General features: G+C 35.6%; 1 protein-coding gene across 14 annotated transcripts in view; it reads left to right on the forward strand.

Moving 5' to 3' along the window:
* Positions 1 to 25,963, forward strand: part of LOC114151845 (calcium-activated potassium channel subunit alpha-1-like) — a 96,865-nt gene that overhangs the window by 36,874 nt on the left and 34,028 nt on the right. For 10 of the 14 annotated variants that reach the window (XM_028029300.1, XM_028029309.1, XM_028029303.1 and 7 more), the window contains exons 3-16: positions 4,828 to 4,889; positions 9,581 to 9,674; positions 9,905 to 10,016; positions 15,917 to 15,992; positions 16,633 to 16,708; positions 17,528 to 17,698; positions 19,859 to 19,950; positions 23,845 to 23,955; positions 24,076 to 24,181; positions 24,273 to 24,355; positions 24,492 to 24,561; positions 24,698 to 24,853; positions 25,210 to 25,319; positions 25,639 to 25,707. In XM_028029300.1, the coding sequence (XP_027885101.1) occupies positions 4,828 to 4,889; positions 9,581 to 9,674; positions 9,905 to 10,016; positions 15,917 to 15,992; positions 16,633 to 16,708; positions 17,528 to 17,698; positions 19,859 to 19,950; positions 23,845 to 23,955; positions 24,076 to 24,181; positions 24,273 to 24,355; positions 24,492 to 24,561; positions 24,698 to 24,853; positions 25,210 to 25,319; positions 25,639 to 25,707 (1,388 nt within the window). Of the gene's footprint in view, positions 1 to 4,827; positions 4,890 to 9,580; positions 9,675 to 9,904; positions 10,017 to 15,916; positions 15,993 to 16,632; positions 16,709 to 17,527; positions 17,699 to 19,681; positions 19,774 to 19,858; positions 19,951 to 23,844; positions 23,956 to 24,075; positions 24,182 to 24,272; positions 24,356 to 24,491; positions 24,562 to 24,697; positions 24,854 to 25,209; positions 25,320 to 25,638; positions 25,708 to 25,963 lie in introns of all 14 variants that reach the window. The other 4 variants (XM_028029302.1, XM_028029307.1, XM_028029312.1 and 1 more) reach the window with 1 other exon arrangement.

Raw genomic sequence — 25,963 nt, forward strand, 5'->3', positions numbered from 1 at the left:
TGGGCACACTATGTATTTTCAGAGGAACATTTATTATGATGGCTATGAATTGTTATCATCATATCTTAGAGCCTGAAAATCTAAGTCTAAAACATGCTAAACATAACTGAGCTGTTGGTTTTTCTTTTACAACAAAAGTTTTTGTTGTAAAATTGTGTGGGTACTTTTTTGCATACACAAAATAAAAAAAAAAGAGTGTTCTTATTCGTCCAAATTATATTCTATGCAGGAAACACGGGTGAGTTTTGTGAAAATAAATAGGTGAACAAGACAAATTTCCTCCATCTCATTACAAACTACTATGTCTGTGAATCATTGTAATAATAGAATCAATAACCACTCATGTCAAACACTCCTCTTGCAGCTAACTATGGACAGCACAGTTATGAGCTGAACAGTGATTTCTTTCTCAGTGTATAAGCTAAATGACTGAGTGCTTAACAATTTGACAGTAAGTCAGTAATTCGACCTTCCTTTCAATATAAAGGAAGGTCGAAGTCGAAGTGACTTTTTAGGGCTAAATGATGTGTTGTATATCACCATACTGTACTTTCCTCGACTTAATTTTCTTTAGTAGATAAACCACCAAATTTCTAAGCAATACACATGGCAATACTCAATAAAAAATATCCTATGCAACACCACAAGATTTTAAGCATTGGTTTTATCTTGAGCTAGTCGTGCCTATATGCAAACAGGAACAATAAGTAGACTCATTCACTTTCAGCTTTAGCATTTTACATTCCTTCATTATGCACACCAGTGTTACAGCTCACAACATTTTCCTTAGCTTGTGCAAATTCTCCTTTTCAGGGTTGAACAGTTGCATTCTAGAAAAAGAGTTCTCTATTGAGCATTTTCCTTTCTCTTTTGTGACAGTCTTTATCCTCAAACTTCAAACTGAAATGGAATTGAGCTCCAATTCATAAATACAAGTTCCCTTCAGCAGAGACAGTTAGAGTGATTTTTCAGCCTAAATGCAGTTCCTTGTCACTTTGGCAGGCTATTCGTGCGGCTCAATGGTGAGTCACACTCCAGGAAGACTGGAGAAGCATGAGTGGGTTCTTTGATATTTGCAGATTGACTTTCGAGCCCCTGAAACCTACTGGTGAACTCCTGGTGGACTCCTGTGCATAATAAGCAGAACCGTTGGGTAAAATATATCCTGAGAAATACCAAAGAAAAAAAGAAAATTATTAATTGTTCTTTCCTTTCCCACATTGAAAAGGCATGTGTCAAAAGTGTATGTTTTAACTAGACAACTTAAGCTAAAACCTTTTAGCACATAAATAAAGCTCTTTTCATTTTTCCTTTTGTCAGTTTTATTTGTAGATCTTGTCTTAGACGTTTGTAGAGCTGAGATCAAGGTCACGAGGCAAAGTTTCAGGATACTTTTAGATTAAATTTACATTTTTAACCCTGAAGACAAATAGCTGGAAACCTTTATTCCACCCTTATTACTTACTTTTTTTTGTACCATCACAAATCTTGCAAATGTATTTGTTAAATGTTTTTGTCAGTGGCCAGTTAATTTTTTTTCAAAATTTGTCATATTACAACTACACACCTTTTGGTTTTCCAGGTTTGTTCAGTGCATAACTAATAGCTTTTCTGTATAAATATTCTCTTGCCTGAACTGTGCATTGGATTTTATTTGGAGATTTCAGTATAAAACGAGCTAAATAAATAAATATTTGAAAACTTTTAGTAATCATGCACTACTTTGCGTTGGGCAATCTCATAAAATGTCAATAAATTAATTTTTGACTTTGTATCATGAAAAAAAACTTTTCAACATTTGAGGGTTGAAATACTTCTGCATATAATCTTGTTCCTAATAACCTTTGCTAAACGTTGCTGTTTTCTTTTACTGTACGTCATTTTGCTTCTCTCTTATCATTGCCGTCAACATTAGTTGAAGAGTCTGTTGACAACAATAAGTGGGCTACAGATTGGGCTGAGTGTGTCTTGGCAGCTCTCTTCAGTTGTTATGCAGCGGTTGGTCTTAATCGTGAGTCTGAGCTCGCCATGCCCCCCTCTAGGGCAGAGCTGGCAGCTGGCGGCCAGAGATACAGATGTGATGCATGGTTATTTGACCGAAATGAATGTTGCATACTGGCACCATCTGCCGACACCTGATTGTAGCTCGGCTGCTTGTTGTAGCATTTGTGCTTTGCTTCCCACCACAGCTGGATCTCTAGCTGCTGGTGGCATTAGCATTTCTAGGGTTGTGCCAACGTTGTCTCCAGTTCCTAAACTGAGACAGCCAAAGGCATAAAGAGATTTGCGGGCTTTCAAAGGAGAGGAGCTGATTAAAAATACATGCGGAAGCCTTTTGTCATTACAGAGCCATCAGCGGTTGCAGGTTGACAATACAATTTTACTTCATGGAAATGAATTAGGCTGGCCTTATTCATTATGCATGCCCATTGGTTTCTTGTTCAGGATGGCCATTGTGTCATTTCTAAACAGATGAAAGACAGACGGGGGCTGTGATAACCTGGTAATGTATTTCTGGATGTAAAACATTTGTCTTGCTGTCCGTCAGAAACCTTTTTGTTCATGTCTTTGTCTTTCCAGGTCAGGCCCTCGTCTACCTTAGAGCTGGGTCTGAAGGAGAAAATCAGGACAGTCTTTTCAGAACAATATATATGAGTTGCTCCGCTTTGAATTTAAAAAAATAAGGTGGTGGAGGTGCACATGTAACAGACTAAAAATATCTGTTTTCTAACCTGAAGACAGAGAGCTGGTTTTGTAACAGTTGGTCTATAAAATGCAAAGCATAAAAAGTCAGTAACTCTGCTATAATTAAGTTGTTTTAAACCAACTTTATAAAACTCCAGTTAGATAAATAAAAGTTTTGCCTTCTATCCACCATTTCTGATAATCTTCCATCTTTTTCTCTAACACCTTTGTGTGGATTCTGGTGCACTTATCATTAATTAAAGCAAACATCTCAAACTTGTTTTTCATCTGAATAATTTTATAAGTTACCTTTTCTCTCTGTTTATTCTACCTGTAACTAGTTGTACTTACAGTTCAGTTGGATTCCCTTTGGTATACATGACAGTAATTAAGTTTCACCTTCAGCCTTATCGTGTCAGCACTGTTCCTGACAACTCCTTGTTTGTTCTTACTGACACTCCTGAATCTCAAGTTCATTATCTTGCAGCAGACATGAACAAGTTTCCAATGTTAAAGGCTTAACAGAAAGTTCAGTGTTAAAATTGCTATATATTATGTCATTCCATCACTGCAGCTAAAAGTCCTTTCAGGGCGAGGCCAGAGAACGTGTCAGTGTGTGGAGTTTTCTCCAGCAGAACAGTTGGTAGAGTAACACAGAGTTTCCTCTCCCCTGGTTGTTGCTGTGCACAGCTAGCTAAAAGGAAGCTTCTTTACTTTTCCTAGACTTACACAAAAGATGTTTTGTGTTTCAAGAATCATGGACATGTATGGAACAATAGGAAAGTGACCAAAAGATGTCATTTTTTGCTCAATGCTTTTGACTCGCAACTTTATGTTTCTGGAGCAGAAGCCTTAATTCATCTAAAACTTTTTTTTTTTATGTATTTTTGTTTTTGATGTAACTTTTTTTTTAACCTTTGCTCCTTTTTCTATGAAATAACGTTTTTCTTTTTTTTTTCTTTGCATGAATGGTGCTCTGCAAATAAACTTGTCTTATTTAACCTTTACTGTGTATAATAATAGAACATATTACATATATGCACAATAGAAAACCATATGATAAATATTGCTTCTGTGTTTTAAATTAAAGCATTTACATCCTTTTACACTTTTATGTGTTCATATTGTGATTTAGTAGTTCATTTTCTCTCAACATTATCATATCATGACAATCTCAAACTGGCTTGTTTATACTCCACAACCTGCCTCAACCTGCCTCCTACTCTGCCCTGAAAAGCCTCTGAGCTCCTGCCATGGTTTGGTGTCATTCACTGGCATCCTTCCTGGAACAAACAGGTAGAGTGACAAATTAAAAACGATGTCTTGGTTTGTGATGGGAGGCTTGCGATAGCAGGTCTGCTCCACTGTGGCCGCTGAGGCTTCAGGCTCAGTCTCAGGTTTATCCTTCATTTGTTGTTTGTGCCTTTGATGAAAAGAAGTCACATTCTGTCACTGGGGCTTTTCTTCTACTGACAGTTGACATGATGTGCTGGTTTCTTTTGTGTCTATTTACTGGAAGGTAAATAGGAAGGGATGAGTTCTGCAACTATTGCTCAAAACTGAAATTCTTTCTCTGTTTAGACTTTCTTAGCTAATGATTTACTCATGCAGCATGCAGTGCCCTCTATAATTTTTAGCATCTATTGATGTGTAAAAAGCCCTAAAATAAAGTGTCAGTTGTTTTGTAATGCAGCATATAAATGTTTTAGAAGACAAAGAGTGGTAAAGGTGCTAATACCATTTAAAAAACTACTCAAAGTTGTTTTATTTTCAAAATCGCAGATGTCAAACAGAATCAGCTGTTGATGTTATCTTGTTGAGATGTTTGCTCTAAACCAAAGTCTGAAAGATGTGAACAATTTTGTAATATTTAATGCAAATCACATGATCATCAAGACATTCATTAAGATTACTCCTGATATCATGCAGCCCCAATTTCAGTTGGTTTAAATGTTTTGATAATTGCTCTGATTGGTGATATGTACAATTCAAAACAAGTTGCCATATTTTGCAGCCATTACCTAATTTATGAAAATCTACACACATCTAGCTTACTTGAAAGACATGTTCTCTTATTAATTATATCATCACTAATGTAATCTCAGATTTTATTAAGCTGGTGTTTCTCTCTCTGTTTTTCAGGTAGTCCTCGTGTTCGTTCTCAGCATTGGAGCCCTTGTTATATACTTCATAGATTCTTCTGAGTAAGTACCTTGTCTAATGAATTGTCACCAAATCTCTTAAAGCTGTGCTTGAGCTTTAGCCCAGAAGTAGATGTGCAGGTGGGCCTCAAATGAACTCACATGTTGTTGAATTAATGTTGAATTAATCATAAGCTTCCATAGTTTTTACCTTGTCTGCTGAATTTTTCGAAATTGTTTTAAAAGTCCTAGCGTACATGTGAAGTTCTCAATCTGAAGTAAAAAAAAAAGTAGATATCTAAAAATGATCTCTTCCTAATAATTTAGTTTGCTGTATATGTTAAACCAGTCTGTTCTTGGTATATGTCTATCTCTATCTCATCTTAGTTTTTATCAGACACTTTTTCAGGTCAATTGTTATGCGGCTTCTGCTAACATGCAGTGTCTGCCTTGATAAAACCTGTTCGATTGCCGTCATAACCAGATTGGCCTTTTCAAACCGGCAGGAATGCCCGACTTCCTGTTCGAAACAATCGCCATCATTCATCAGACCAGAGGAAATGAAAACGTCCTTTCAGCCACATGTGCCACAGCACACTGTTACTGCAGTCTGATGCTGCTTGAACAGGAAGTGCCATTAAGAAGTGCAGCAAAATACACAGATAAAAGCTTTTTATCAGACCCGGAGGGAGAACCTTCCTGCTGGGAGCACCGTGAACGTGGCAGAGAGGAGAAAATGTGCTTTAAGCTCGTGTAATCAGGCTTAAAAGTCCTGGCGGCAAGCATACAGGTTATTTTTATTTCATAAGATCACTTGCAGCAAAGGGCTGGGCTCATTTTGTTGTGGTTTTGCAGGCATGATCTCATTTCATTATCTTGACAAGCTCAGGTAGAGTTACATCCTCAGTGAAGCCACCTGTGGCCTTCTATTCTCAGAACTTGCCCCCAGTGTCTCTGATAAAGCCTGACCTTCAGCCTGTGTCTTAACCTCATGTCATTGTTAACACCTTAGTTCAGAATAAAGGTAATGCTGCAGCATTACATTTTAATATAGATGTGTCATCTTAGTTCTCATTCAGTCTTTATTTAGACTTTTTCCAGCTGTGTGTCAGGATAGCAAGCTCAAAGTTAGGCAGTTGGATGGGTTTTTTGCTTTTTTCAAATTGTTTTGACGTGCCAGCCAACTGTAACAGATTTAGTCCTGGTCCTCCTGATAATTAGTCCGGTGAGGTTACTGTGGCTGTTTTTATGACGGGCAGCCTGACCTGATAGGAAGAGACACAGAGGAGATAAACACAGCAGACCCACTTAGAGAAGATTCAGAACAGAACTTAATACATGGTCAGTAGAATAACTAAGCCCAGTTCTTTCACCTAAATCTCATATAAACAGTGCCAGTGAGAAGTTAACTTCATCATGGGCACGAATGTCAAATAACTTAGGGCTAATAAGGACAAATTCAATTTTTTTTCCAGGGTTCAGAGATTGTACAACATATATTTCCACTTAGTTGCTGGAAACCCACAACATTTCCTTTTGCAGAACAAGATTCTGGCTTAATTCTGGTGGGAATTAAACCAGGTAGTTGTCTGAAACAGACATGGCTTTATGCATAGTTCATCTACTTAAAAGCTTGTTGATAGCAAGACAGTGTGTGGTTGAGGTGGAACTTGCTAAGAAGCAATTAACCCAATTTTAAGGGGAGTATAAATGTCTGTATTAAGTCTGTATACATTATGTTGACAGTGTGTGAATTAGAGAATATATTCAAGAAATGTACAACTTGTGCACCCAAATCCAAGTTTTAAAATTCATTGACATTGCATGTTGTTTAACCAGCCCACACTAAAAGAAATATGTCTTTCAAGGTTCTAATTTGGTCATTTATAGTAATATAGACCTAAGTCCAAAAATCTGTTTTATTTTTTCAACCACAAATAAACAACGCTGTATGCAGTGCTATTGACCCACTTGTTGTCTGTGAGGGAGAAGAAAGTTTGCCAAAGGCTACGTAACCCATGGTAAAGATCCAACATTTTGCCTTCTGCAAATTTAGGTTAAGGTTAAAAACAAACAAGTCAAATAGGTAATAGGTAGTAATTAGGAGGCAAGGAAGGTCTTTGATCTGAGACTGGACTGATTTGAGTCTGGAATGATCAGAGGAACGTTACGGTGGGCGTGTGAGATGAGTGCTTCTGTGAGCAAGAAGACTTTCCGATCCATATCGGGATTGATTCTGTTCCCAACTCAGCCTGGAACTCAATTATGCTGCTCTGCAGGTCTGTCTCCATGGTACGCTCTGTCACCCTGCAATAAAAGGGATTTGCAAGGCTGAAGTGTCATTACTGTGAATGAGGGACTATTTGGAGTGGCAGAAAGGGATTTTGCCTCTGTTTTTTTTTTTTGTGGTACCTACTTTTATAGATATTAGTGTTCCATTGTTGTTACTTTTATAAGAAGTAAGACGACGAAGGAAAAACAAAGTAGATCTTGAAGTTTTGTAGCCACTGGGGTAATCCTTCAGCTTTTTATATAACACCACCAGAAACAGAATAGTGCAAGGTGCCTTACTGTGGTCCGACATGTGCTGCTGTTCACTTTTTTTAAATTTCAGAATGGAGTTGGTTTTTGCAAACATATGGTTCCACGACTGCCAATGACATAAGAAGCTCTTTTAGAACGGAGAGCTGCTTTCTGTTTTAGATTCAGAATTTTATCAGATGCTTGTAAAATAACATAGCATAAGATGCAACACAAACATTTTATACTGCTACAGGCGTAAATCCGACCTTGTGACCTTTTAAAACATTAAAAAACTTTCTTCTGAATTTTGTGCTTTTCTAAAATTCAGTGCAGGTTCCCAGCATCCAGAGGCTCTAGGAGTGGAGGCATCACAACAAACTGCTCAGCCAATTGGAAGTTTTTCTATGGAAGAAAGTTGAGTGGAGATGAAGTGTCATACCACCAAATTTTAAATCTGATAGACAGAATCTGTGCAGCTAATAAAGACCTCAGTAATAAACTTGGTCACAAAAATGGTGGGTTTTTTGCATTTGCAGAATTGCCCAACACCAGTTCAGCTGGTCGAAAAAACATTAATTAATTAATCGTGAGATATCAGCTTATTATTTTGGGAAAGTTGCTCTAAGAGATTTACTATCTCTCAGTTTTTAGAATAGATAGAAACAAATTAGACATAGCTATAATTGTAATATACTGTCTACAGGGTTTTACCACCTTGATTAAATTCTGAATTCTGGTGAGGCAACGTCACCGACCTCCATTCAGCAGCAGAATATCAACCCAATGTCACTGCTCTGCATCAGCTCAGTTCAAAAATAATCCCTAGGTACTTAATCCTGCTTTAGGAACTCCATAAAGACAGTGTTTCATCAGAGTGAATCTATTTTTATTTGATTTTGCTTTTTTACATAACAAAAACAATGTGCACAAACAATCCAGGAGGTAGTAGCACAGTGGGAGATTGCAACTGTTGGTATGCACTGGTGGACACTGTGAGTGGAGGTGGAAAACCAGTAATGTGTCTGGCAAGCCTGAAACCTTCCCAGGTCACATCCCAACTTCAACGGTCGTTTGGAAAATACAACTTTATAAATTGTGAAACTGTAAAGTTTTATAGCAACATGACCGCTGTGTGTTTAGATAATTGCAGTGAAATATGGTTCACAACATATTTCACACAAAACATTATATATCATATATCAGCTGTCACATAAACTGTAATAACATTTGTTCATCATTGGGATTGTTTTTACCATCTCTAAAATTTTAACTGCTCTGACCAGCAGTTTCATTTTGACTTAATCTATTTTTTTCATTCTGGTTTTAGAAAAACAGCAAAACACACAAACAAAAAATCTAAACTCACAAAAGCTTAGACAAACATATTCAAATGCTTGCTTTTAGAGTCCTTTCATTGCATTTTTAACATAACTAACCATCATCCTTCCAATTAATAACTACTTTGTTGTGTTTTTATTGAGTTTTTATTTGAATAAATAGTTCACATTAAAGCTGTGCACTAAGTAAACCATTTTCATCACTGTCAGTTAATTCTTATGCAATAAGCCTTTCTTTTTATTTCAGCTGTGAATGATACTTTAAAAAAAATATTTCTAACTTTCAGGTCATGAATATTAGAACACAATCACACTAACCAATTACTTACTCATTCTGCTTGGTTAATTATGTCTCTTTATTTGAATTCTTCGTGCCAGATACAAGCTTTTTGAGGGTGAGACTTCACTACCTTGCTAGCACTTGCTATGGCTGCCTGATCTCATAGATGAAAACATGACTCCTGCATGCATTATTAACCCTTAAACTACTGCTTTTGGCCCCGCATTTCCGTCCTGCTATGTGCATAGGATGCGTAATGCAAGACTGAGAGGAAAGCAGCACAATTTTCATTTGAGAACGATCACTCCTGGAATACAAGGAATTCCTTGGATATTTTTGCAGTTATTTAAGGGTTAATGAGGTATATCGACCAGTTCTTGCTTGTGTTACAATGAATGCATGCATTTTCTCAACAGATTAAAACAAGGAAATACCAATTAATGCACCTTTTTTGAACACTTGTGTTTCTCTTCTGTTGGAAGTCCTAAAACATGCATTTTCAGGAAAAGAAGAATGCATCTGTTTTATGCTTTATGTTACAAACACATTGCAATTTTTGATCTGTCAGAATTTTCTCAAAGAAATAAAATTACTTTTTTTCCTTTGTGTGACAGTCCCATTGAATCCTGCCAGAACTTCTACAAAGACTTCACCTTGCAGATCGACATGGCATTCAACGTGTTCTTCTTGCTATACTTCGGCCTGCGTGTAAGTAAAAGTCAGACTGAGAAACATAAAATATCTGGTTATGTGTTCTTTTACAGCTGATGAGTAAAACTTATTTTGTAATTTTCAAAACAAATTTCAGAAAATCAACAGAAATATATGCTTAAAATGTATAAATTGTGTGTATCTTGTATGATGTTCCTATTTTTCAACTGAATTATAAAATGTCATCTTAAAATGCGTGCTCTCATACTTTCCTTTTATTTTCACAGTTTATTGCTGCCAATGACAAGCTATGGTTCTGGCTGGAGGTGAACTCGGTGGTGGACTTCTTCACAGTTCCTCCGGTGTTCGTGTCGGTGTACCTAAACAGGAGCTGGCTGGGTAAGGAAAGCAGAAAAGCTTAAACTCTTAGATGAAGGAAAGTTTTTGTTCTCTGTATAAATTCCATACAGATAAATTCCTACTATGGAAGTTAGTTTGATTCCATAGAATATCAGATTTTGTATTTCTAACAAGAATGTACACTAATTTATGTTCATTGAATAACGTTTATTTTGGTTGATTCCTTATCTTTACCACTGGGTTGCAAGCGCCACCAGGCTTCATTTGGATCCCCTTCAACTCCACCAGGGATTTTAAGCAATACCTGCAAAAAGACTCTAATTCATTTGTTGTTTGAAAAGAACAAAACGAATAGAATGACAAGGCTTTGTTTGGTGGCATGAAGCTTAGAATAGAAGTCAATCTACTAAATGTGTGAAGCTCATCGCTCAGAGAGGTCTTTGAGAAATTATAGGATTACAACAGGTAACTTATTTATTTATTTTTTGTTGAATTTCAGCATTGTTCGATATATGCAATATCAGAAAGTATTATCTTTTTTAGCAACAAGTGTCCCTGGCTATAGATATGTAGACAGAATGGGCTGAAAGGTGAAAGTGTGCAATTTTCTCCTGTTATGTCCCCCTGAGCCAATATATTTTAACTCGAGGTGTGGACGCCAAACAAAAGCAAGGCCTGTTCTTGGCTAATGCTGCCATCTAGTGGACATTCTGAAATTTGCTGGCCATTTAGGATATTACAGATTACCTTCAGAGGAAGTCGTTGCTTTGTGCAACATGCTGTAAACTCTCTGTATTGGAGCAACCAGAGCAAGTTGGATGTAGCTTTTCTTGAATGAAGTTTGTGTGAAATTATACTTCTAAAATATTTTATTTATGCAATTCTATGCTCTTCCCACTGTTCTGGAACAGGAACACAGTGCCTTGCAAATAGTATTTGTACATCTAGTGCATCTTCACATTAAGTTTCAAACTAGTTCTTATGTGTTAGACCAACATAAGACAGTCTGAGACAGACAACAACAACAACAATAATAATACTAATAATAATAAACATTCCTCTGAGAATTTGAGTCCTAATGATTTTGGCTTCTTTTTCTCAAGTTCCTACTTCAAACTGCTTGGGCAGCACAGCTGCATTGTTGTTGCATCTCTGTTGTGTCATTGTTGCTACCATTTGTGTAGGTGGTGTTCTTTTTTGTTGTCCTTTCAATCTTGCATGACTCAATGCTCTGTATTTAACTGTACTGACATATTCGCTGTTTTTCCCAAACCGGGGAGGAAATCAAAATGCTTGATTGCTGCTTGAATTTATGTGAAAATGGGGTCAAGCAGGTGATGAGGTCATTAGCAGCTCAGGATTTTCTCTCTTCTCATCCAAAGTCTGTATGTTCTGCACATGGTGCTCACCCAGTCCTCCAATCTGCTGATCCTGCTGTCACTACAGTTTGACACAAATTCCCTCTCAGTATTTACAAATACTTTTTCATTAACATGCTCAGCTGTGCTTGACATACATACAAGGAGAAATGTGACATTTTAAACAAAATCTGTTATTTTATGAAAGCAATATCAGGCATTGATGCAATCAGTATTTTTTGTGCAGTGCTTGGATTTTGATCTCTAGGGCAGAAAATACGAGTACTGCGTTAATCTTTGACAATGAAAATAATACAGTGAAGCATTACTTGTTGGGATATGATTTTAATATGTCAGCAGCTTTGTTCCCTTCAGAGATAAAAAACTAAAAACACAAGCAGCTTTTATTATTAAACTATCCACTACTCATATATAATGTCCCCAAATTTCAATGTTTTTTTTTCATATAGCATTTTCTGGTTTGAGGTCAGAACCTTCAAAGATGAATGTTTCACCAACATAAATGATTCATTTGTCTTAAAACTGAATCTTAAGGTAATTAGACAAAAGATACTGATTAATGCTTAATCAGATTAATGTTGTGTCTTGCAAAAATGTTCTTACACCTTGAATTTTTTAAGTTAAGCACCAATAGAAAGTAATAAATTACAATGCAACTGACAAAACAAATTTAAAAAAACACATAAGAAAAGAAAAGCTCTTTTCTGGTCTGGTGGGATTTGTATTAAGTCTGTATTTACTCTGATGCTTCCAAAATAAAATTGAGTTCAGTCATTTGTCTTCATAAGTCAAATAAATGATAAGTAGCGACCACCTGCCTCTTGATGGACATGCAGCGAATTTATTTCTCACTGGGGAGATTAGATTCACCATTGCAGCTATTGAAACCTGTTTATGATTTAATCTCGGCTGAAGAAGGTCCAGTCACATGAGACCAAAATTGAATTTTTGGCCCACATGTATGGTCCAAAAGTAATACATCATCCTGATGACCCCAATGTGTTAGACCAACATTGGTAGAGGTAGATGCTACCTCTACATTGTAGAGGTAGCATCACGCATTTTCTAAGCAGAATGAAGGAACCTGGTCAGAAATTATGACCAGGTTTATAATACTAGAGCTCATCTCCCCATAAGGAGAAAACCTGCAAAACACTGGAGCTTGAGTTCGGAGGTGACCCCAAACATGCAGCCAGACTTGCGATGAGATAGATTAGATGAAAACATATTAATGTGTTAGAATGCCATAGAAAAGTCTGAATTTGAATTTAATTAAAACTTAGTGGTAGGAGAGAAAGAAATCATTTTCAGAGACACCTCTGATCAAACTGAGCTTGACATTTTTGACTTAAATAGAAATGCACACCACATTTCTATTTATCAAAGGTTTTAGTTTCTATTCTTTGTGCATATTCTTTGTATTTTAAACACACTGATGTTTAAAATACATCAGTGTACATCTTACATCAAAGTTTAAGATGTAAGAATCCTTTTGCATGGTGTAATACCAAGCTGTAAAAATAATTATATATTTAGTTAAGGACTAATTAAAACTAAACCATGTAGATATGGGATCAACATTTTGTTTTCATTTGATCGAAAAATGTCCAATCTGCTTTCTACATTTTTACAAATATTTGTGAAATGGTCCTTTAAATGTTTCAATGATTATTTTTGATGGATTGTGCAACAATCCATCAAATCCATCCATTGATGGAGGAAAGAACATTCTGGAATAGATTATTTATTTGTATTCTACTCAAATATGTGAAGTTGTTTTTTGCCTCAGAAAAAACCTCTCTAAATCTAGTGAAATGATCTTTTTTGTGTGTAACCCCCACTCTGACATGCACTGTAAGGATTAATCTTCTGTGTGGAGTTTTTTCTGCTGTGACACTGAATGACAGACGGAGCAATATCTATCAGCTGCTGTATTTTCTCTATTTATGTTGACATCTCACATGTTACGCATTTAGTTGCGGCGTCAACTCAAATTACAGTTAATACATCGGCTGCGATTAATTGAGGGATTATTTGGGAATCTATGACATAAACACACAAACACACACACACTAGTATGACCACAACTTCTCAGTGTTCTATGTACGGCTTTGCTGAATGAGCGTGTGCAACAAAGATACAAGCTGTTCTCGTCCAAGATTAGAGAATGAACTTTTGTTCATGGGCAGCAGTTGTAGAGTCACTGAAATGAGATGTGGGTTATATTGTTAAAGCAACTGATGGGCATGAATGCAGTCTGGCCTCTTCCTTTCCCAGGATGAATCCTAAAGGAGCTTACACTCTAATATCCTGATGGGAAAAGGGCTTGCTTTAAGCTTGCAGTGAATCGTCATGAGAATGCTGCAAAGGTCTGAGAGAAATCAGAACACAATGCGTCTTCAAAAGAAACAGCTGATTTTGGTTGTTGCAGAGTAATCTTTCTACTTGATTTTACCTGATGAGCCTGATTCAGAAGAGTGGAGAAGAGGAGTTTTTTTTTTCTTGTTGTTTCATTTTGTTTTATTGAAGCTGGAAGCTTGTTGCGGTAGTTTCTAGACATGATTCCAACAAAGATGCTAGTGTACAGGGGCCCCGAAGGGGACACGCTTTCCAAGGCGGTCGAATGCACAACCAGACGCAAGAAATCAACTGGAGAGCTCTTCCAGAAGGGCTACAGGGTCAGGATGGGCCACGGGTTGGCCCCCGACAAAGAGGACCAGGACAGCTTCTGCTTCAGTCTCGGTGGATGCTTCCACTTGATTTCTTACTGGGGTAAGACCACAGAGAGGAAGTGGAGGATTGGCACATCAGTTGTTGTGTCAGCTGGCGCAGGTTCAGGATTTGGTGACATAAAATGCTGCCAGCCTGGCAAATGCTTACTGTAGAGTTTTGGTAAAGGAGAACAAGAGTTCCTGCTATGAAAATGGTTATTACTGCTCCTTTTTTGGCGTTGTAACATTCGCATAACTTGAGGTGGGAAATAATCAGTTTAGTTAATGCCAATGGAGATAAAAATGCACTTAATTCCAATTTCTCTCAAATGTGGCAGTTTTGGCTATTTTTATTATTCATTTAGCTTCATGGCTGATGATTAACTCAGAAGCACAAAAAAATAGTTCTAAAAATCTTACATTTAAAAATCTCAATTTTATGCCATAAAAATTTCAAACGTAATTTTTAAATCTTTATTTGTACATTTTTCATAGAGTTGTATTATTATCATCAAAGTCCTATTTGAAGGAATTTATTGCTCTCAACCTTCTCTACAGACCATATTGTTATCCTAAAGCTGTTTCACTGCAGTTTTTGTAGTGAATCAAGGATTCAAATATTATTTTTTACCTCATCAACTTATAATTTAAGTTGAAAAAGTTTTACTTAGCTTGATCAGCTCAGTTAAATACTAGTAATTGTGCCATACTGGAAGGTTTTGGAGTACCAATGAACTACTTAAGGTTACTCCAAAGCATCTCAATTGGATTTAACTTTTTAAGTCTTTTTTTTTTGGTCATTTAGTGGTGGAGATCTGTTCTTGAATTTCTATAGATTGGGGCATGATGTTTTGCTTTTTGAGATATTTTTGCCTACTTCATGCTGTCAAACAAATTTAAGTTTGACAGCAGACTTGACGTAGAAATCTGTCATTGATTTATCTATTGAAATAGTAAAAAATAATTTATTAACCATGATTAATTTATGTAGGGTTATTGCGTCTTTTGAGCCAGGTTGATTTGTATATCTTTTTTCTTCAATAAATTGTCCTCATTTGGACAAATTGGTCTAATATTATAACTTGTTTGCTCAAAACATTGGCAACAAAACAAAATAAATCTTTGAGATTTGATTAAGTGTATTTGGTTTCATTTTCCAATTCCTGCTTTAAATAATAATCACCATAAACAGTCTTATAATTCATTTAGGGACCTTGCTAACGCTGTTACTATAATGCTTTTTTAAAAAATAAATAAATAAAATAAAAATCTGCTCATTTCACATGGGATTCAAGCTCAGGCTGGTTTTGGCACAGCTGGTTTCATTCGTTATGTCGTCCTTGAACTCTTGGCAACAGTCACCAATCCTGTTTTTTTTTTCTCTTCTTCTTCTATAAATACCCTGAAATTTAGGATTTGACGTCACCACTGTTTACCGATTCACTTTGGCTTGACAGAATCCACCTGTCTTTATTCTAATCCAGGTTTTCATCTCCACCACGTTCACAGTTTTGCCTAGCAGGAATGATGCTCGTGTAGGATAGATGCCGACCCAACAAGAGGCTCCTGGAATTAACGGGAGAATGCTTTGGGTTGATGATGCTGAACTTCTTTTTTGCTTTGTCTTTAACTAGATTTTTCTGAATGGCTTTTAATAGATTAATTGCTTAGGGTTGCTTGTTGCTTTGGCTTTTGTTTTTCATCATTATGAATCCACTAAAGCTGGTAAATATGGATGAAAGTCTGAAAGGTATGATGTTGTCAATGTCAAGCCATGATTAAATGCTGTTGTTGCTTCTGATTTAATTTTTACAAGTTCTGAATGTTTTCTTTATTTCTCTTCTCACAGGTTTGAGGTTTTTAAGAGCCTTAAGGTTGATACAGTTCTCAGAAATTTTACAGTTTTTGAATATTCTAAAGACAAGGTAAGAGTCTTGATGTTTGCTCTTATTTTTCTTGATGTCCTCAGTCAGCAATGTTAAACTCAGTGGCTGTTTTAAACGAACTGGAGGGATATTTTCTTGTAAAGTTAATGCAAAATGTACTTTTAATTGATTAACTGGAACCTTAAAGAATGATTCTTGAACCAAGTAGCTTGAAATAAACCAGATTTCTGTTTTTGCTTTTGCTGCTCAGAATTAGAGCTTTATGCACAGATGTCATGTCAGGAAGATTATAGCATAACAAAATCCTTCAGAATAATCTCCTTAGTCATTAACTCAGATGAAAGTAACACACAAAATGTGGACACAGTTTGTGCAAGGACATGTTACTGCAATAAGACCTGCAATATACGTTACGTATATATTATGCATAGACTCTTCCACTTTATATATCACTCATGCACAGTATTGATATTTTCTGCTTAGAATTCCATGAATTGCTTTTATTGGCAAAATTATTTTTGTAAGGTGTTTATTTATGAGGTGTTCCCACCCCCACCCCCCCCCACACATTTATATATATATATATATATATATATATATCCAGTGAGTAAAACAAAAATGACAGTTGATATAATATTATTGTGTTTTTGCTTGTGTTTGTGTGTGTAATTAAAAACAGCAACTCCATTAAGTTGGTGAACTTGTGTTCAATCTTCATAAGCACATGGCTAACTGCAGCAGGCTTCATTCATTTGGTAAGTTATTGGCATCTATTTACAGGTACATTAGAATATTATGAAAAATAATAACATATTCTTTTTAAAAAAATATTCAATTCAACAAGTAAAATGTGTTTATTTTATAGATTTATTGTACACATGGCAATAATTGTCAATTGTGCATTTTTGCTAATTTGGATGGTTATGGCCTAATGAAAACCAAAGTTAGTTTTTCTTTTATCTAAATATTACTTTTATAGACATCTATTTCATGTTTTTTTTTTTTTTTCCATTTTTTTCTCCGAAGAGTTTTTGCGGCGCTAGTGGCTCGTATTTTTTGTTGTGACAGTAGGCAGACAGGAAAGAGGGTGAGGAGAGGGGGGAAGACATGCGGCAAAGGTCGCTGGGACCGGGAGTCGAACCGCGACATCCGCGTCGAGGACTAAGGCCTCCAAACGTGGGGCGTGCTAACCCCCTGCGCCACCACAGCACGCCCCATTTCATGTTTTTGAAGTGAATTACGAAATAACTTGGATGATATCCTAATTTACTGAGATGCACCTGAAGGAAACGCATGTTAATGGTACAAAGAGTGTAGCAGTCCGGTACTGTGAGGGTTTCTGTTCTTTTTTTGCCCTCATGTAGTTGAATGGTATTTGTATGTGTTTACATTAATTCCATTGCCCCATTTTACATTGTTAAGGCTAAACAGAAAATGAAAAAATAACCTCTTATAATATTCAACAGTCTGATGATTTCACAATTTACATGAGGTAAACATATTTGTGCAATCAGCATAACATACTTGGATTATTTTCATTTTTGTGGTTCTGTAAATTTCAACCTCTCTTCCAGGTGGAAAACTCAGGGGATCCTTGGGAAAACTTCCAAAATTCCCAAACACTTTCCTACTGGGAATGTGTCTACCTACTCATGGTTACGATGTCGACTGTTGGCTATGGAGACGTTTATGCAAAAACCACCCTTGGCCGCTTGTTTATGGTCTTCTTTATCCTTGGTGGTTTGGTAAAAATCTCTCTTGTTACTTATTCTTGCTTTAAAATACTCTTTTTACCCAGATATCTCACCTTGCAAGGTGTTAAATCCTGGGCCTCAGTACACCATTCGACTTTTATTTATGATGTATTTTGTTCACTACTTCACCCACACATGTTGCATTGCAAGTACTGTATGAATCATACACAATACTGCAAAAATGTAAACGGGTGTGAATTTTGTTTTGGTACTGTTAAGCCCCAATTTTTTTATACTCCTGGCAGATTTAACTGCTTTTTATTCGTCCATGAAATTTGTTTCTAATAATAAAATCACAAGAATTTCTGAAAAAATAATACAACAATGTGAAAAGACTGAAAATGTTGAAAATGTCTATCTGTTTGCTTGTTAAGATTGGTATTTTGATGATTTATCTTTGACTATGAGCTATAAGTCTTTGAGTTTGGAATACCTTCTTTCCATCAGCCTCATCTTTAGCTCTCCACATATATTCTCTATCGGATTCAAGTCTAGACTTTGGTTGGGCCACCGCAAAAATTATTCTATCGCTTCCAATCAGAAGAAACATACTAAAATTAAGAAAATTACTTTGAATCTTAATTTGCCAAAGGTATAAATTATTTTGGGCCTAACTGCACTTGTTTGTTACTTTGTGTCTGAAATATCTAATAGGTTTGGTTTATTAATAATTATAAGAGTGTTACAGTTTCATATGGAACCACCCTTCCTTTCCCCATTCAACAAACACAGTGAAATATTTGGGTATGATTTACTAAAGCGCAGATTTATGGATGCTGCAACATTACTGACTCTCACTCTGCATAAGTTCTTATAGCCGTCTTAACTCCTTGCACAATACTAGTACATAAATTCAGTAAGCAGTTAAGGAAAAACAAAATTCTAATTAATGAGTTGTTGGCAAAATATATTTGTTGACCTGCATACAATACCTGGCTAATTATTTGTAGACAGTGATAAATGAAAGGCTGTCGGGGCTTACAAGAAAGCATTGTGTTTATTTATGTGGGTTTCTAACACTATTGCTACCAGTTAAGTTACTGATGTTAAAATAAGGCTAAAGGAGGGAATGGACAGGAAGTGAAAAATCGGGTCTAAAGAGCTAATGTTGACAGTTAGGTATTACTAATATTTCAGGGGAAGAGTTAATGCTCACAGCTATTTCAAATTTTAAGTTAAGTACATTAAAAACAACTTTATCCCAGAATTTAAAAAGCTAATGCAAACAGCTAAGATGAAGAGCTAATGCAATAACTTGTAACAATGGTGAAAATAAGCAGCTAAAGTAAACGGCAATATAATAGCACTAATGAAAGTAGCCAGTGAAGAAATTGAGACAGTGAATGTAAACAGGTAGTGTTAAGACCTAAATTGAACACTAGAAGTCAAATGCTAGCGCTACATTGTGGTATACCCAGTTTGTTTACAGAAATGAGAAGATTGAAAATATTAGTGTTTTCTCTTCTGTTTGTTTTATGTTAGGTTCAAAGATATTTAAGGAATTGGGGCCAGTGTGCAGTAGTGGAGTGTTAATGTTTGCCATCCTTTAAGTTGTGTTTAAATCTGCCCAACACATGTGTTTGTTGGAAAAAACATGGCACATAAGGCTTTTTCTTGATTTTCATAATTTTTTTTTTTCTACCACAGATCGGCATATCTTTCACCTACTGTCATTTTTTCCACGTTTATTCTTCCAATATCTGTAAATATTAAACTTTTAGTGTCCTTTTTCATCCTCATTCTTTTTAAACAATTGGAATGTAATTGTGAAATGACTTCAAGTTACATTCAGCTTACATTTACTCAGTTTCCCTTAAAGAGAATCTTCTTACCTGTTAACAGATATTAGTAATATCTCTGCCTACGTGGCTGCGTTTCTATTTCAAATTTATCATCTTGCAGGGAAAACATAGGACCTCCTCTTCTATGCTTGTCGTTTTTAGTTTCTTCTTCTGTCTTCTATCCTCTCCTTAGGCCATGTTTGCAAGCTACGTCCCTGAAATCATAGAGTTAATAGGAAACCGCAAGAAATATGGTGGTTCCTATAGTGCTGTTAATGGGAGAAAGTAAGTATTCAAGGAGGCTCTACTGCCTCCGCCGCAGTAGAACCTTCTCTGCATGCCCTTTTCTTTTTCTTTTTCATGCATGTAGGCCATGTTTGCTCGCTACGTGCCAGAAATTGCTGCTCTCATCCTTAATCGGAAGAAATATGGAGGGAGTTATAACTCGACCAGAGGCAGAAAGTAAGTCAAACAAATAAAGAAGAAAAAACTTTAAAATAAAAATCTTTCTATGGTGTGATTTTGTGTGACTTGAGTAGCCTTCTTAAAAGAAGGAGATGCTCACTTTTATGTGAAATACAAATCAGTGATTTAAGACCTAAATAATTTAACACAAGTCACACCGTGACTGAAGAACTTGGCCATGATTAATGTATTGATTGCATTGCTTCAGCTTTTTTTGTATGTTTTGTCTTTGTTACTGTTCATTTGATAATGCCTGCCTACACTGTAAAGAAACTATAATCTTAACAAGGCGTTTTGGCAAAATATTCTAAAGTTTTTCTTTGAAAACTACAATATTGGAAAGCATGGAAACCTTTCTTTTTGGAAATATGACTCTCATTAAATCAAATATAAATTAATTTTGCCTGTATGTAAGGGTTATCCTTCATTAGAAGAAAATAAAGATTTTTCATGCAAAAAATCAACAAAATGCCTTGATAAGGAAGTTATCTTTCAGTGCAGGTATATGTATTTTTGCCATGCTTAAATTATGCATGTGCGGAATTTTCTCAGTTTGTAAACTGTGATTATTCATTTGTTGTAGTAGAAAGGACAGAAAATTTATGCCTATACAGAGTTAATATAAACTTTTCATAAATGGTGTATTTGTTCACCTGCTCTTTTTTTAACTGCCTAATGATAATCATAAAGAAATACAACCTTAAAAATAAACTGCTGTTATTATATTCTATCATTATTTTATGTATTATGGCCTCTGAGTTTAGAAATGGAGAGTTAAATAACCATCTTTGCTTTATGCCTTATGTGGACTATTTTAAATGTACTAACTCTCCTGCTGTCGGTACACGGAGATAGAATAGTAAACATTTAAAGACAAAACTAAATACTACAGAATAACCAATTTAATTAATAGCTGAAGTTACTAAATCTACTAAACAGATGGATGTATCACAGCTGTATTTAACATACATGGGAAAATCAAACATGTTTTGTTGTTGAAGTCAATATTTTTATGGTTGATGCACATGTATTACAGTTGTTTGTGAATCATTCATTCACTATTTCATTTTGCTCTTTCATCTTCCCCTCACACCAAATAAATATATGAATAGATATAAATATATAAATTCTTTTTATATATGTACCAACTAAATAACTTCTGAAATTATGATAATCATACTATATATTTACAAGTACCTACAACGTGATTACACAGTGCCCTCCAGAAGCACTCTTACACCTTAAAGTTTTTCAAATTTTGTCATATTACAACTTTAGGAATCTACCAGCTGTGCATGTGCAGAGTTGAAACATTTTCTAATTGTTTCTTTCAAAATGGATCAGATTCAGTCAGATTGGACTGAGATCATATGAGCAGAAGTTTTCAAGTCTCACCACAGATTCTCCAATTTGGTTTAGGTTGGTACTTTAACTGGGCCATTCGAAAATATGAATATGCTTTGGTCTAAGTTGTTCCTTTGTGGCTCATATAACCATATAAGGTTGTTGTTCCTGGATTCGTCTTTCTACTGACTTCCAGCTTCCCTGACCTTCTTAGAAAGCTTGATGCATTTCTTCACAATAATACATTCCTTTGTGGTGATCTATCACATAAAACAAATAAAAATTAAAAATAAAATCCTTTGAAGTTTGCAGTTGTAATGTTACAAAATAAAATAAAATAAATAAAATAATCAATTTTAGAGCTCTGCTTTAACGGCTCCTAAGTAAAGTACCAGAATCCTCCAATTTCTCCTTTATGTCATCAATTCCTTCATGCTTCTTCTTAGATGTCCTGTTTATCCCAGCTTAAAACTCTGGCTCTGCCCTGCTCTGCTTGTTTACTTTCCTTGCTTTGCTTTTTCTTGGCCTTTGTCTTCAGTCTGACCTACACCCTCAGCATTAAATTAAAACTTGATTTAAAGAATAATCCTTTGACCCGCTGGAAAATTTTGTGTTCTGGTTTTGCTTTCCTGCCAAAAGTTGAATGAGAGGACTGATATACATGTTTCTGTTAGAAATTGATGATTAATGATAGGTTCTCACTCTCTCTGTTTTATTAAGATAATTAAATGAAGAAGGCTTTTTTTTTTTCACTTTTTCTGTCAAACTGCATACTACACTTATTTCTTATAACTTCACATTTAATTTAATTCTGGAAAAAAAGTGCCATATCACAAATCTGATTGAGTTAATGTCATGGTAGTACTGTGGAAACTACAATGAAAGATCTGTCTTTAAAAAAAAAGAATTAGGAAATGATAGGTCAAAGTTTTTATTTTTATTTTTGACTGTTCCTTATAAAGGTTACGAATCTGGCATGGTCTGCTATTTTTCCTAAAATATCACAGAAGCCACAGCAACTGTTGCCAAACCAGCAACTAGTTTTTTTCCCAAGTATTTATTCAAGTATGTTTTCTACTGGCAACATTAGACCAAGCTGCTGAAATATAAAAAGTGATTCACCATATCAACAACTTTATTTTTATTTAACATAGTTATGTTTTACTAAAAACAATTATCAAAAATATCTGAAGTGTGTGTTTCATTGCATATTTAGTTCACATTCTGTACCTCATTCTGTTTTTTTTCCCCCACTTTTTTTTAGAGTAACTCACATTTCTCTCTGTTTATTGGTGCAGAGCCTGCTTCCAAAGGCACAATGTATTACTGGAGGACCACACAGAGCTACTTTCATAACAGACAAAAGTCCTTATCTATAGAATTTTGTTTATGTGTTTTGTTTTTTGTTTGTTTAAAATAAAAGCAGCATATTTCAGATCTCCATACAGAATTATCAGCTTGTCGTTGTTTTATGTGGGCGAGTTGAGGACATGTGAATTTCCCGTCATGTTTTAGTCTTTATGGAGCCTTTTTTTTTCATCATTTTCTCTGTATTGACATGAAAGATGGGCCATTAATTACACAACATAACACATGTTGAGTAGATAACACAACATTATCATCATTGTTAAAAAGCAACACAGAGCTGAAGGGCCATAAAATGCCTTGATATTTTTGCCTGTAGTAGATAACTCTTAATTTCATTCTATTAACTTAGTATAAATACAGATTGGCTGGTCCTGGAGGCTAACGTTTGTGACTCTAATGGGACAAAAATGTACAAGTTCAACAAGCAGGAAAATGTTTTCGAGGTATTGCAGTTGTTTTTTGTGAATGTTTTAAACAAATTAATAAGCCCACGTCACAAGCTTTATTATTATAATAATAATACTTCTTCTTATTATTAATAATAATAATTTCTAATGAGACATACTTTTACATTTAAATATTAATAGATACTTACAGGTAATGTGTCTGTACTTGGCAGTTATTCTGTGCTTCTCCTCTGTCGTCTTTATTTCCTCCTCTACTGCTTTTCTGTTTTCCTTAACAAAAGTGAAAAACAAACTGGGATTCTGGTGTGTTGTGTACTGTCTCTGGCCTTTTAAAGTCTTTTATTCTCCATACAGAGCTGAGTCAGAAATGCAACATTTATCTAGACAAACATCTGAATTAACTATTAATAAAGACAAATATGAATAAGGGCAGAACTAAAACTGATCTGGGTTCTTTATGCATAGAGACTGTATGAAGTGGGAATGGAGATAAACCATGTACTGATTTTATAATCCCCATCTGAGGAGAACTGATCCATTATAATCTGGTGCTGAAAGCCATGGTGCCCTCTGACCTTTTCATTTATAACCCTCCCTCATCATGAGAACGTCAAACATCCTTCCTATAACAGTTCACACTTGCATAGATTTCAGATTCTCATCACAGCCCTTTCATTTCAAAATAAAAAACACAAAGATAGGTTTTTTTCTTTGTTGATTTTATCTTTTGCTGCCTTTTAGTTTTATTGTTGCTCTGCCCCTCGTTTTCCAGGCACATCGTGGTCTGTGGTCACATAACGCTCGAGAGTGTGTCCAACTTCCTAAAAGACTTCCTACACAAGGACAGGGATGATGTCAATGTAGAAATTGTTTTTCTCCATAAGTAAGTGCAAATCTTTGTACTGTTGTGGATTGCAAGTAAAAACAAATTTAATTTTACATTAGAAATGCATCTTCTTAAATTTTCTGATTTATTGTGAGTATTTTTCTCCCTCTTTCTCAGTATTTCCCCTAATCTTGAGCTGGAAGCCTTGTTCAAGCGTCATTTTACCCAAGTAGAATTTTACCAGGGGTCTGTCCTGAACCCACATGACCTAGCCAGAGTGAAGGTAACTTATAATCCTCCTTCTGTGTGTATCTTACTGTCTGATTATGATGTGTATTATGGAAAATTGTACGTTTGCTTGGTGCAATTTTTAGATTGAATCAGCTGATGCCTGCCTGATCTTAGCGAACAAATACTGTGCTGACCCAGATGCCGAAGATGCATCCAACATCATGAGGTTTCTAAAACTAGTCCACTTTTTCACTCAGTTTTTAAATCAGAATTTCAGATGTGCATTACCAGGAGTGCATTACTGTGCTTTACCCACTTTTTGTAAATAATACAAGATTCAAGCTCCTTTTGTCTGTTATTAGGGTAATATCTATCAAAAACTACCATCCAAAGATCAGAATAATAACGCAGATGCTGCAGTACCACAATAAGGTTTGTATTTATCTTACTGTGGATATGTTTCTGCTGTCTGTAAATATTTGAAGGTGTTTGTGTTGAGATTAATCACTTAATTTTTTTTATCTTCCTAAAAATGTGCAATGAGTAGCATTTTATTCCTTTCCCACAGGCTCACCTTCTGAACATCCCAAGCTGGAACTGGAAGGAGGGGGATGATGCCATTTGCCTTGCTGAGCTGAAACTCGGGTTCATTGCCCAGAGCTGCCTAGCTCAAGGGCTCTCCACCATGCTGGCCAACCTTTTCTCCATGAGGTCCTTTATCAAGGTACCCGCAGCTAGGATTCATCTGTCTGTGGCATCAAAATAAGTGATTAGGAGTAATAGGTGTATATTTTGCATTTAAGTCTAGATGGGTAAAACTGGTAGAAAAATCTCCCAAAAGCCTTGCAGTTCAAGAAAACTGAGTACATAATGCATGGCACACTTTTTTAAAAAGTTATACAAATGAAAACATTTATTCTTTTCCTTTCACTTTACAAACATGCACTACTTTGTGTTGGTCTATCACAAAAAAAACCCTTTAAAATACATTGAAGTTTGTGGTTGTAACGTGACAAAATGTGAAAACAGCTTAAATGAACCACTTTCACATTTTGTTAGAAAATCTTCTCTTTATTGCAGATTGAGGAGGACACATGGCAGAAGTATTACCTTGAAGGAGTAGCCAATGAGATGTACACAGAGTACCTGTCAAGTGCCTTTGTTGGGTTGTCCTTCCCAGTCATCTGCGAGTAAGCAGTAAAACTTTAGCATTCTTTTCTAATGTCTTATTTCCTCCTTATATGCAGGTATTTTACACTATTGTATTGTATTGCAAGCCTTTTCATCACAATATTATATATTTTCTATGACATATTGAAAATGTTTTACCTTTAAGATAAAAAGATGAGAACTTTAATTCTCACATTACATGGTAAACCTTTAGATTCAGGCTATTAAAACCAACACATATACAAAACATATTTTAATTCTGGTTATGGTTTTCATGAAGAGTATGATTATCAGTGAACTATTTAAGTTCTTATCTTATTTTGGTATTATGCTTTGCAGACTCTGCTACGTGAAGCTGAAGCTACTCTTGATAGCTATAGAGTACAAGTCTGATCAAAGGGAAAGCAGGTAAATGGATTGTTTAAGCTGTTTGGGTTCATTAAGTAATGCAGTGTTTGGTCTATGCTGTGAAGCTACTTTAAATCATACAAACCTCTATAAATTAGACAATTGTGTTTTTGTGAGTCATTTTCCAGGTGCAAGTAAGCATTGTTTCTATGAGTTGCATCGGTGCCAACTCATCTGTATGTAACTGATGTCTAAATCGGTTTATCACAAGGCTCGCAGCATACACTGATAATGAAAACAGAAATGGGTAATTCCT

The sequence above is a fragment of the Xiphophorus couchianus genome, chromosome 10 (genome assembly GCF_001444195.1).
Source record: "Xiphophorus couchianus chromosome 10, X_couchianus-1.0, whole genome shotgun sequence".
Lineage (NCBI taxonomy): Eukaryota > Metazoa > Chordata > Actinopteri > Cyprinodontiformes > Poeciliidae > Xiphophorus > Xiphophorus couchianus.